The 13,306-nt window shown below is 44.7% G+C and overlaps 2 protein-coding genes across 3 annotated transcripts; one reads left to right on the top strand and one right to left on the bottom strand.

Moving 5' to 3' along the window:
* Positions 1 to 2,669: 2,669 nt before the first annotated feature.
* hspa14 (heat shock protein 14) lies at positions 2,670 to 9,862 on the bottom strand. The gene is made up of 14 exons (XM_056424820.1): positions 9,757 to 9,862; positions 8,789 to 8,869; positions 8,216 to 8,298; positions 7,091 to 7,139; positions 6,817 to 6,922; positions 5,939 to 6,029; positions 5,739 to 5,843; positions 5,496 to 5,657; positions 5,162 to 5,317; positions 4,469 to 4,571; positions 3,841 to 4,056; positions 3,602 to 3,766; positions 3,128 to 3,195; positions 2,670 to 2,845 (listed from the first exon to the last, which is right to left on the bottom strand). Exons 1-14 carry the CDS (start codon positions 9,811 to 9,813, stop codon positions 2,767 to 2,769), a joined length of 1,521 nt encoding a protein of 506 aa, XP_056280795.1. The 5' UTR covers positions 9,814 to 9,862; the 3' UTR covers positions 2,670 to 2,766.
* A 647-nt stretch (positions 9,863 to 10,509) lies between these two features.
* cdnf (cerebral dopamine neurotrophic factor) lies at positions 10,510 to 13,292 on the top strand. Of its 2 annotated transcripts, none has more exons than XM_056424824.1 (4): positions 10,510 to 10,693; positions 11,469 to 11,596; positions 12,271 to 12,412; positions 13,032 to 13,292. In XM_056424824.1, exons 1-4 carry the CDS (start codon positions 10,621 to 10,623, stop codon positions 13,190 to 13,192), a joined length of 504 nt encoding a protein of 167 aa, XP_056280799.1. In that variant the 5' UTR covers positions 10,510 to 10,620; the 3' UTR covers positions 13,193 to 13,292. The 2 variants fall into 2 exon arrangements, with proteins under 2 accessions (XP_056280799.1, XP_056280798.1); XM_056424823.1 differs by having other exon boundaries at positions 10,510 to 10,714.
* Positions 13,293 to 13,306: the final 14 nt, after the last annotated feature.

Raw genomic sequence — 13,306 nt, 5'->3', positions numbered from 1 at the left:
GGACTTATCCACAGAGTTTATCTGTTTATCTAATTTAAAAGCACTGTCGATTTTAACGCCCAGATTAGAGACCATGGGTTTTGCATACTGTTGCAGGAACCCAGGTCAATGGAGGGACATCGCCATTTGGTCCAAACACAATTACCTCCGTTTACTCTCATTTATGTTTAAAAGTTTCGCGCCATCCAGGCCTTTATGTCATTGAGACAGTCAACCAGGGCGTCAGAGAGCAGGTGCGTTTCTTTAGGGTATGTATATTTGGGAGTCGTCCGCATAAAGGTGGTAGGAGACGCCATGTTTTCTAAAAATGAGCCCAAGGGGGAGAAGGTATAAGGAAAATAAAATGGGCCCTAAAATGGAACCTTGGGGAACTCCACAGGATAGGGGGGCAGAAGACGATGTGAAGTCACCAAGCCTAACAGAGAAAGATCGCTGGGACAGGTAGGACCTGAACCACTCTAAGGCAGTGCCCCTGATACCCACACAGTGCTCTAGGCGAGAGATAAGGATGGAATGGTCAATCGTATCAAAAGCAGCTGTGAGGTCTAAGAGCATTAAGATAGCAGAGTCACCAGAGTCTGTAGTGACCAGGAGGTCATTGAACACTCTTAGAAGGGCAGACTCAGTACTGTGAAGCGCTTTAAAACCGGATTGAAACATATCGAAAATATTGTGTGCATGTATGAAAGACTGCAGCTGTAAGAGTACGACTTTCTCCAATATTATTGAAATAAAAGGAAGTTTCGAGATGGGTCTGTAGTTAGAGAAGACAGAAGTGTCCAGATTTGTTTTTTTTAACAGAGGTACCACAACCGCTTGTTTGAAATAAACTGGCACAGAACCGGACTCTAGGCTGCTATTTATAATAGTATGGACATTAGAACCAATAGTGTCCCATATCTCTTTGAAAAGTCGAGGAGGGACTGGGTCTGTGGGACAAGACGATGGCCTCAATTTAGCCACAATGTCACAGAGAGATGAGAGCGACACTGGTCCAAACTGTTGGAAGACAGCGGCGCATATGATATCAATGGAGGGGTCGAAAGAAGGTGGTGAGATACTGGCTCTAATAGTGGAGATCTTGTCAATGAAATAGCAGAGGAATTTTTCACATACCTCAGTTGAAGCTTCAATACAAGTGAGTAAAGGAGAGTTTAGCATCGCATCAATGGTTTTAAAAAGAACACGAGGTTTGTTTAAATTACTAGAGATAATCTTAGAAAAGTAACTCATCTTTTCCAACTTTACAATGCTCTGATACTTTCTCCAGCTTTCTTTCAAAATGTCACGAGTTACATGAAGCTTGTCTTTCTTCCACCTACGCTCAGCCTGCCGGCATTCACGCCTAGCAGCGAGTGACGTCATTAAGCCAGGGTTCGGATTTAGGTCTGGGGCACATGAGTTTCAGGGGAGCAACAATGTCAAGAGCTCCAGTGCAGGAAGAGAGAAAGGCTGAGGTTAATTGCTCAGTGTCCAAGGAGTCAGAGGACATAGTATCAGACTGGGCTAGGTTTAGAAATGCAGGAGAGAAACTAGCAGCAGTGGAAGGTTTCATCATACGGCCGTAACGGACAGGAGCGCACGGTTTAACCGTTTCACAAGCAAGACTCACATCAAATAATACAGGCATATGATCAGAGAAAAAGGCGCCACAAATCTCCAGGTTGAGAACAGGCAAACCATAAGATAAAACAAGATCAAGTGTATGTCCGTGTTCCTGCGTGGGGCCAGACACAGACTGCACAAGATTGAAAGAATCAACAAGGTCTAAAAAGTCCTTTGCCATAGGTTTGTCGGGGCAACACACATGAATATTAAAATCCCCAACAATAAGAACACGATCATATTTTGGCATAATTTCAGCCAAGAAATCGGAGAAATCGTTTAAAAATCCCTTATTGTATTTGGGAGGTCGATAGACCACAGTACACAGCACTGTATGAGCGCGACCAAGCTCGAACATGCTCAGTTCAAAGCTGCCAGGTGAGAATGTCAGTGAAATCTGCTGGCATTTATAGTCACTCTTAAAAACAGTTGCCATACCTCCACCTCGGCCTGACGTCCGCGGAGAGTTAAAATAATAATATTATCACATGTTTGTTCTACACCATTTAATCCTCCAATTCGAGGCTCCGGAATCTGAGATGGAGAATTACTATTCAAATAGCCTTTAATCAAATGAATTAGTGCTTCAGGGGTGTTTTAAAAAATAAATAAAAACGCAAATGTATTAATTTTTTTAAAGCCAAATTTCAATAACCAGTTGGGTTTTAAATATGCCAATTACAACCACGTCATCATCATGGAGAGATCCAAATGTTCTGGAAACAAAAAACTGCAAACCCCCCCCCCCCCAAATACATTCAATTTCAATCATAATCAAAAGTTGGCCCCGCAGATGTGGAAGCCTGTAAAACGCTGACCAGAGGAGATTTACAGAGACAGACGGAGCACACATCTGTCCTCAGAACATGAGAACAAGTAGAACCTCCTTTGAACCTGGAAATGAGGACGTGTTCCCTTTAAGTAGTGAGCAGAAGTGGAATATAATATTCACGACTGTTTCCATTGCTGTGTAATCAGCTGAATCTAAGACTCTTCGTTCGCCCTCCATTTGAAGTACGCAGCTTTCTGCAGCATTCCACGACAGAGGACGTCGTGATATCTCGTATGGTTTGAGTTCACTTATGTTTATTGAGTGGGTAGAAAGCTCAACATTTGCAGAGGCGGCGTGCGGTTTGTGCTGCAGACGGACCGGCGGCGGCCTCACGACGCGGCTGCTATGGCGACGACCTCTGGCCTCCCGCTGCTCTGGTCGACGCACGACACGTGAACCGAGCCGTCCCTGAAACACAAGAAACCATGACGTACGGGCAGAGAGGGGTCCGTGCCCACGACTCACTATTCATAGTCTGCCACATTCACTGAATGTGTTGCAACTCTGTTCAAATGGTCACATGACATCTATTGCTTCTGTCCATGGGATCCGATGTGAGGTCAAAGGTCAGGGATGTCATGCGTGTACAGACTGTAAAGCCCTCGGAGGATAATTTGTCATTTCTGATTTGAAAGGGCCCCAAGTGCTGACCCCTAGAAGAGAGGAGGAGGAGGAGGGGGTGGGGTGTACCTTTTCATGGTCACCACAGTGTCGATGTTGCGGTTCTCCTCTCTGGGCTGCAGGTCCCTCAGGACGATCTGTGCATCGGACACACGAAGGACATGAATATGGTTTCATCTCAATATTCTACTTCTACAGCACACGTCACCATGACAACGGAAGCAGTGCAACGTGTTCAAGGAGCCCCTTAAAACACGGCGGTCTCCCCTCCGGCTCTTAATTGGATTTCTAAACAACACGACAAAGTTGTCGTGGACCGGAAGGCGACGGGAGAACTCGCGCTCCGACTCCATCACGACGTGCAGCGTTTCCCCGGCAACAGGGTTCACGCTCGACTTCACACTTCATGTTTGACTCGCAAAAAAAGTACATGCACGTGGCAAAAAAAAGGTACGCAATAAGCGTTCACACAGCCAAAGATTGAAGTATTAAGAAGATGAACCGGTCCCTCGTGGCGGCGTGCGGGCGGAGATCGGGTCGTACCGTGGCGAGCTTCTCCGGCTGCTCCGTGGCGCCCCTCTGGTAGATCTCCAGGCAGAGGGAGGACAGCTTCCCCCCCCCGCTCAGGACGTGGTGCCTGCGGGCGGGGAGCGGCGTGCCCGACGGAAGCAGCACCGTGAACACCTCGGCTCCGGAGTCGTCCGCCTCCTGCAGGGAACAGTGCGGATCAGAACCGGCCGGCTCCGACGAGTCGCAGAACCTGCCGGAAGGGGCCGGCGTACCTTCACCAGTATGTCCGCGGCGGAGACGTCCACGGTGACGGACTCCTCCTCGGGGGCGAGGTTGTCCCTGCCCACCAGTAGGCCCGCCTCCAGGGCCGCTCCCATGGCGATGACCTCATCGGGAGGCGCCGAGCTCAGGAGCTCCACGTCCGGAACCGCCTCGCGGATCATCTGCTGGAGGCGAGGGATCCTGCCTGAGCCGCCGCAGAGAACCACCTGCAGAACACAGAGAGCCGAGGCTTTTATTCTCTCGAAACCAGTAACGATCAAAATAAAAGCTCGCTCTCGTCCACATCTATAATTAAACTATGGAGGCTGTTGGAGCCATCTGCTCATGCGTTTTGTGACTTCCCACCACTAGGTGGCGCAAGAGTGCTTTAGTGTGTTGTCCCTATTTAATGAGGCCAGGTGTTGCAAATTGGCGATAGCAAACAGTTTTTTGACCGTCTACAGGTGAGCCGCCAGGTTTTGATGTAGTTTTATCTGAACGAGATGCAGAAGAACGCAAATAAAACTGGACAAATAAGCGGGACTCTATTTTAACCGTCGGCTCTCAGCAGCCTGCAGCGCCTCTCGTAACGGCGGAGGGCGTTTAAATTAAAGCAGAAGCTCCCGTCACAAAGCAAACCTGGTTAATGTCTTTGGTGGAAAGTCCCGCCTCCTCCAGCAGGGGTCCGATTGGCTGGATGCTCTTGTTGAAGAGGGCGCAGCAGAGCAGCTCAAACCGAGCTCTGAGGGGACAAACCGACAGCGTGACGTCAACACTGGGAAACTTTATGCACATTTCATATCGTAGAGGTTTAACATCAGTTATGCCACTCTGGTATTTACAGATGTGTTTCTAAGATAATTTTACCGTAAACATTCAAGTTTGGAGCAGATTGCTATGTTTGTGATTCTCTCTCTCTCTAGTTCTCTCTCTCTCTAGCTCTCTCTAGTTCTCTCTCTAGCTCTAGTTCTCTCTCTAGTTCTCTCTCTCTAGCTCTCTCTAGTTATCTCTCTCTAGTTCTCTCTCTCTAGCTCTCTCTAGCTCTCTCTAGTTCTCTCTCTCTAGTTCTCTCTCTAGTTCTCTCTCTCTAGCTCTATCTAGTTATCTCTCCAGTTCTCTATCTCTAGCTCTCTCTCTAGCTCTCTCTCTCTAGCACTCTCTATCTCTAGCTCTATCTCTATCTAGTTATCTCTCCAGTTCTCTATCTCTAGCTCTCTCTCTAGCTCTCTCTAGCTCTCTCTCTCTCTTTCTCTAGCTCCCTCTCTCTGGAAGTCGTAGCAGTAGGATATCTTCCTTTCCGAAGCTGAGGCGTTATCAGGTGCCGAGACCCACCTGGACACTGTGCACTCAAAGTCGATGCCGTCGTGCAGCGAGTCCACGAAGCAGTTGGCCGACTCCAGCGTGGACAGAGTGTGTTTGGCCATGTCCGCTCCGGTCATCAGCTTCATCATCGCCCTGGCGTTGGTTCTCACGTCGTGCTTGAAGGTGCTGGACAGCAGAACGCAGACACGCAACATGGTTTCTGGGGTCTGCTCTCTTCAACGGGCACCAGACTCCATTGTTTTAACACGCACAGAGAAAATCTTCTAAATGTGGCATGCACTTAAAAATGAGTGAAATACATTTCGCTGCTGCTGTAAAAAACTAAACAAAACAAACCGGCTACCGTTTGAATTCGGTGGCGAGGTGCTGGGCCAAGGCCTCGGTGAAGCTCTCCCCTCCGACGCTGTTGTCGGTGTGCGTGCTGAGGACCCGGAACACGCCGCCGTTGACCTGCAGCGCCGTCACGCTGAGGGACGTCCCGCCCAGCTTGTACACGAGGACGTGGCTGTCGACGCGGGCGCAGAGCCGTGAGCGCGTGGAGACGTTCGGATATCACAATGAAGGCAGCGGGTGAACAATAGGGTACCTCTTTCCAGAAGAACAGTCCTGCCCGATGTTGTAGGCCAACATGGCCGCGGCGGGCTCGTGGATCAGCCTCAGCACGTGGAAGCCTGCAGCTTCGGCCGCCGCCCTGCACAAAGCAAATGCGCCGGATGGACTTTGTTAAAAAAAGAAAGATGGAACTCTCTGGCAGAAAAGGCGCCGCCGCGCTGCGACGTGGCCTACCTCAACGCGCGCTTCTGAGCGTTTGCAAACTCGAAGGGGACGGTGATGACGGCCTCCGTGACATCGGAGCCGAGAGCCGACTGAGCCGTTTCTGTGAGGGCAGCAAACGATCAGCGGGCTGTTTTTTCTGCAAAGTGTGTGTGTGTGTGTGTGTAGGGTTGGGTACCAAAAACCGGTGCCAATATGGCCCTGAAAACGTGGAGACCGATGACGACAAGAACAGCCGTAACTCAGAGTAGTACCGTGACGTTGAACGCAAGTCTTGCATTCATAAAAGTAGCCCAACAGATACAGGGTTCTTACACATGTTGACCAGTGGATTTCTATGACTTTAATCCACATTTCCATGACCAAACTGAAATCTCGGTATTAACATGAACAATGTAGAACATGTTGCGTATCGAGAGCGTACGCCGGCTTATATTTTGAGCGTCTTTCTTTAAAAAACATATTAATTATTTCAAACTCGGCGTAAGTGAACATGTGATCATAACACATTTCCATGACTTTTCCCAAACTTTTATGATTTAAGTTTTTTCCATGACTTTTCCAGGCCTGAAAATAACCATTTTAAAATTCCATGACTTTTCCAGGTTTTCCATGACCGTGCGAACCCTGAGATAATAAATTAGCCATTATAAACATCTTTAAGCGAGCTCATAGCTAGCGCGAGCTACGAGCGTGACAGTCTGATATCCGTTGTTTGTCAGTGCTCCATGAGAACGGCTTTTACAGGGAATATGGCCGAAGAGGTTTTTAATGTCGTCATTGTCAATCGTCGTTTTGTGCTTCTTTTTTTAAAGTATCGGTTTAGGCACCGGTATCAAAAAAAGAAAAACAAACGATACCCATCCCTATGTGCGTGTGTCACAAACTACCTTTCATTTTGTGGAAGATGAGTTTCGCGACATCCTCTGGAGAGACGTACGCTGGGTGTTCCCCCGCTGTGATCTCGTAGTACGGCTTCTCCCGTCGGTTGACCACCTGATCACAGAAACCAACGCGTTTACCAGCAAGCGGCTTCAGATCTACACAGAACCAACGAGCCACTTCTGACGGGAGAGGAAAAGCTCGGCGACGCGGACGGCGTCGGAGAAGCGAGCGCTCGGCGCGGGGAACGACATCCGTGGGATGAAAGCAAATCGGACTCACCTGACACTTGGTCTCTGTTTTGTGGGCTTGGGTCTCCGGATCGTCAAAGCTGCCCATCGAGAGGACGAGGAAGAAAGAAAAGAAAAAACTCCACGTCAGTGTGAACACCTCAGGATTCAACCAGCATGCAGGCGAGCAACTATAACCGTGATGTGGAAGAGCTCTCAGAAATGACCGGTTACATTCATGAGGCCACGGAGCGGAGACTGAACACGTCGAACTTGCTACTGTTAGGTTGTAATAGTTTATTTTGATTCTGTAGTCTTGAGCTTTAAATTAATACATATAGAAAGAGATTATAATAGGAAATATTAGGGAGAATATTGATATATTTATGAATGTGTTATGAAGCATAGGGGGACTGTTTACTCTATGCAAATGTAAATAGCAAGAAGTAATGCATGTGCATGAGAGTGAAGTTAGTTTGTATTTCAGATTGTCGAAGCCGGGAAGTGACTTTAATGCGGACAGTAACAGACGGGACTTTTATTGTGAAAATACTTGTCTAGCGACTTGACCAGAAGGGACATTTTGACCCGGGGGTCGTGACCTTTGACCTCTCCATTTTGATAGCGGGGCTTTTATCCAACAGGAAGGTGTTAGAGGCTGAACTACCTTTGAGAGGAGCTGATTGGCTGATTCTGGGACTAAGACTCTGGACTGGGGGAATATCGCTCTCTTTCGTCTTGACCCGGGTCCTTCAGGCTCGTACCTGTTGACCCCGGATCACCACGGAAACCACGATCCTGAGCCTTGGTTGTTTGTTTACACTTCTTGCCATTAAATATTGTTAAACTTAATTCACGCGCATCCGGAGCCTGATGTCCATCATCTGCCAAGAGCCCAGTTTCAGTTCCTCTTAAACTACAGAAAGGAACTCCAGAGAGAAGCTGCGTAAAGGAAAGCTCCAGCTCCAATAACGCGCACTGACAGAAACTTAAAACTGATAAAACCGTCTAAAAGACATCGACGGCGCTGAAGAAGAACCTCGTACAAAACACACGTCTAAACCTCGGAGCCTTTCCTTTCCGCCTATAACTTAGATTTGAGTACGGAGCTCGAGCCGCTCCCCGTGTCCCCCGTCGCTTAGAGATGTGCAAAACTAGACGGTATGAAGCAAGTCACCTCCTCCCCAGCACTTGTTTCACTTTGACGACCGTGTTGGCGGCGTTGCGGACCTGTCCCTGCTTTGCTGCGATGCCGACGACCTGCGGAGCAGCAGAAATAAAGTCAGAAGCGGACTGGTACAGAAACAGCGGTGCATTTGATTGCGGAGCTCTGTGCCTACGACTCATTATTTATACGTTGTCATATTCATTTAATGTGTTTATGCAACTCTGTAATGCTGTTCATCTGGTCACATGACATCTATTGCTTCTGTCCATCCTCTGTTGTTCTCCTGAAGGGCTCTTCACTTGTTTCTATTTCTTGGGGGGCGCTTTCCCTGATCCGATGCAAGGTCAAAGGTCAGGGATGTCGTACGTGAACAGATTATGAAGCCCTATGCGGGGAGTTTGAAATGTGTGATATTGGGCTATATAAAATAAACTGAATTGAATTAAATTAAGTAGTACTAGCCACTCAATGTGAGAGCTACAGCTGATAAGTGAGGGATGATGTCATCCACTGCGGCAGAACACAACAATAAAGACGAAGGAGGGATAAGATGACCGACACGGAGAGAAGGGATGCAGGTACCTGCTCGGTCGCTCTGTAGCTCACCACAACCGGAGTCACTCGGTCCCCGGCGTCGTTGGCCACCACATCAGCCCGCCCGTCCTAAAAAGACAAACAGTGAGGGGGCGGAGCCTCGGTGAGGAGGTAGAAAACACCAAGGTGGGAGGAGGCATTCAAAGGAAAGCTTTACTGTCGGGTCTAATTTTTTAGAACTATTTTAGAAAATGTTTGGCCCATTTCAGTTATAATATTAGCTCATATGTATGTATTTGCATATTAGCCTGCACATGCATTTAATACTTGAGGGTTACATTTCTACAATTATTTTATTATTTTAGTTTTTTGTATTTATTAGCCCTATATAATAATAGAATACAAAATTGGAACACAAACTCTTTTATATAGCATGATAATAATAACAACAAAAATAATAATCACGTATTATTTATGTTGTTGTGGTTAACTTGTCATCATTATTATAAAGAAGGAGAATAATGTTAAACATTGTACACATTTGTTGAAAATATCTATAAATCATAGCTTGTCATTTCAGCAGATGTTTTCCTTAATCACTGTTTAAAACCTAATTCTTATTATATTTTATACTGTCGGAAATCCAATGGTGGAATTTATTTTGGGACATTTGAGGAAAAAAAGAAAGACTCCAAACTACCAAACAAATTGTAAATGGCACCTGGGAGTGTTGCAATTGTAAATTTTTTCTCTTTATTTTCTTCTATTATTTCATAATTGAAGTTTAATTCGTAAAGAACGTCCCGACAGATATCTATAAACATGTATTTAGGCTGACTTTAAAGATGACTTCATTCATCGCCCTCGCCGCTAACGTCACAGTGTTAGCATCTTCACAACTAGCGCTATTTCCAGAGGGTTTATGAGCGCGAGGCCGAACACGTGACTACCACGCGGAGCAGAAGAAGAAGGACCGCGCGGGGAAGAAAGGTGGAATCCAACTGAGCCCAACTCACCTTAAATATAGCAGCACACGCGCAGGTATACCCGAAATGAACTCCTATGGCAGCCATGCTGGAAAGAACTCACAAGGCTGCGCAGCGCGCGCATGCGGCCCGTGTCCGGCTTTAAGGAACAACTTCCGGTAGAACTCCTTCAGAGTAAAAGCTTATAACTTTTATGAGCCGACGGAACTCTGAACATTTTATATGGGTGTCGTAAAACGGCCAATGTAATAAATATGTTTCGATTTCTTTGTATATTTATTTATATATTTGCATTTTAGCCTGCATATGTATTTAATACTTGAGGGTTTTATTTCTACATGTATTTCTTTATTATTTTACTACTTATTGAGTCGATAATGTATTTAGCCCTCCATAATAGAATTACATTTTTTAATACAAACGTTTATATAGCGTGGTAATAATAATAATAATAATAATAATAATAGTCAAGTATTATTATTGTTGTTGTTATTGTTGTATATCATTATTATTAAGAAGGAGGATAAGGTTAAACACAGTAAACATGTGTTACTTTCTAGAAAATATTTATATATCATAGCGTGTCAATTCAGCTTATGTTTTCCTGAATCAATACCTAAATCCTAATTTTTATCATAATATTTTTTACTGGCCGAAATCTACCAATGGAAAAAATATTTAGACTTTTAAGTACAAAAAAGAAAAAGAAGAAATACTCCAAACTATCAGACATATTGTAAATTAATCCTGTGAGTGTTGCAATTTAAATGTACTAATATCAGTGAGTGTTGAAGTTAGAGTTTAAAATCAGTCGGACCCATAACCACGTGGTGACGTCAGTCCCCGAGTGCTGCCCCGGACACCGTGGAGCTAAAAATAACCACCGACGCTGCCATGTTGGTGTTGTCCCTCACCCTGCTGCTGCTTTTCAGAGGGTTTACTCTTTCTGCTGCAGCCAACTGTGAAGGTCAGACCGCATGGCGTGAAGGTCAGACCGCATGGCGTGAAGGTCAGACCGCATGAAATTGGGGGTGTAACCCAACACATGGATTTTAGCTTCATACGTTTACAACAATCCAAGTCAGAATATTCATTCTGGTCACATGACATCTTTTGCCCATCCTGGAGAGGGATCCTCCTCTGTTGCTCTCCTGAAGGGTTCTTACCTTTTTTCCCTGTTAAAGTTTTTTTTCTATTTCTTGGGAGTTTTTCCTGGTCCGATGTGAGAGGTCAAAGGTCAGGGATGTCGTATGTGTACAGATTGTAAAGCACTCCGAGGCTAATTTGTGATATTGGGCTATATAAAATAAACTGAATTTAATTGAATATAGCCACACATATATTCATATATTGTGGAAATAATCTAAAAATTCCAGACAGACCATGTTGGAGGACAAAAGGTTCAGACATTGTCAAAACAAAATTAAATGTACATAAATGGATATGTTTAGTTCTTCATTTTTTTTTTTACTCGTATTTTATGTCCTGCACATATACTTCTCATTAAGGCCTATGTAAGCGCTATATTAAAAACAAGAAATGTAGTACTTATAATAAAATAGAGGTCAGGTTTCCAGTTTCCTATAACAGATATGTTATTTGTAAGATTGTATAACTCACAAGCAAAACAATATCTCCTCCATTAAAATATCGCCTGTCGAACACACTGTTAAATATATTTGTGTCCACAAAGAATCCGACCTGATGAGCAGCTTGCTTACTGACAGAGCGCCGGTCTGCAGTGTGTGTGGACTTTCTCCACAGACTGTATGGCGGTCTGACCTCCGCCCACACAGAACTCACTCCGTCCCTGGTGGAGGAGGAGCTGATCCAGGCCTGCACCGCCGCCCAGGGGAAGGAGGCGCGGCTGGTGAGAACACGCCGGAGATCATTCCTACCACGTAACCACGTTAGCAGAGGCATGCATGACGACAATATGGACACCGACTTGTCCATCGTAATTTCACTCTAGGGGATGAATGAAGTAAAATCGAATCTAATTATCGTCAATCTTTGACCACCCAAGAGAGCTGATCGAATATATATATATACATATATATATTTATATATGTATATACATGTATATATATATTTATATATATATACATGTATATATATATATAAATATACATCTATCTATATTTTTATAAATATATATTTATACATCTATAAATATATAATTGTATATATATATATATATATTTTTGCGTGGACCCCTGGGTGTACGTGAAGGCCCTCTAGGGGGTAGGTGAGATTAGTTTTTAAATATATGTAAATGAGCATCCATTAAAAAAATCCTTTAAAAGTAGTTATTTAATAAATACTCAATAATATATGTGTAAATTCATGAATTGAATTGTATATATTCCATATCAAATTACACACTTGATGACACAATGCTGTGTATTACATATTCTTTTCAACCCAAAATGCTTTGTACTGGTTAGGTAGTACTAAGTATTTCACAGTATATATACAGAGAAGTATATAAGAATTTCATAGAATATAAAATGACTTCAAGGTTACATGTATGTGCCGTCCTAGTGTTACTACCTGGGAGCCAGTAGTGATGCAGCCACCCGGGTCACGGCGTCAGTGTCTCGGCCTCTGGCCTCCCACGTCCCCGTCGAGAAGATCTGCCAACGCCTCAGTAGCAGAGACACTCAGATCTGTCAGCTCACACATGGTAACGTGGAGTCCATGACCAAGAGTCACCGTTCATGTACGGGGTCAGATCAGTCTCAATAAATGCAAATGCAGACAGAGAGATTCACAAATGTAAACGCAAGACTCACGAATGCAAATATTCACAAATCCAAACACAAGACTCACAAATGCAAATGCAAAGATTCACAAATGCAAACCTAAGATTCACAAATGCAAACGCAAAGATTCACAAATGCAAAGATTCACAAACACAAAGATTCACAAATGCAAATATTCACAAATGCAAACACAAATATTCACAAACGCAAACACAAGATTCACAAATGCAAAAACAAAGATTCATAAATGCAAACACAAGATTCACAAATGCAGACTCACAAATGCAAACGCAAAGATTCACAAATGCAAATGCAAAGATTCATAAATGCAAAAACAAGATTCACAAATGCAAACACAAAGATTCACAAACGCACGCAGAACGATTCACAAATAACCCTAAATCTTCGTGTTTGCATTTGTGAATCTTTGCGTTTGCATTTGTGAGTCTCTCTGTGTGCGTTTGCATTTATTGAGACTGATCTGACCCCACATTCATTTGTGCGTGGACACAATATAAAAAGTTTGTCGGTCGTCCGCAGAGCCGAAGCTGAAGGACCTGAGCAGCGACGGGCTGAGGAAGACGAGGGTCTCGGAGCTGAGGAACATTTTAGCCTCGTGGGGAGAAGAGTGTCGAGGCTGTGTGGAGAAACACGAGTTTGTGAGCCTCATCCAGGAGAAAGCGCCGCTCCACGAACTGTGAATGGTGACCGGTGCACGACTGTAGAGCACGTGGAATAACACAACGAAGAATACTTTCAGAATATGCCTTTTAAATACAAATAAATTGGATATTTCATGTTTTTGGTGCGTTTTT

The sequence above is a fragment of the Pseudoliparis swirei genome, chromosome 10 (assembly GCF_029220125.1).
Source record: "Pseudoliparis swirei isolate HS2019 ecotype Mariana Trench chromosome 10, NWPU_hadal_v1, whole genome shotgun sequence".
Taxonomy (NCBI): Eukaryota; Metazoa; Chordata; class Actinopteri; order Perciformes; family Liparidae; genus Pseudoliparis; species Pseudoliparis swirei.
The sequence above is the reverse complement of the archived record's forward strand: the minus strand, read 5'-3'. Positions and strand labels throughout refer to the sequence as shown.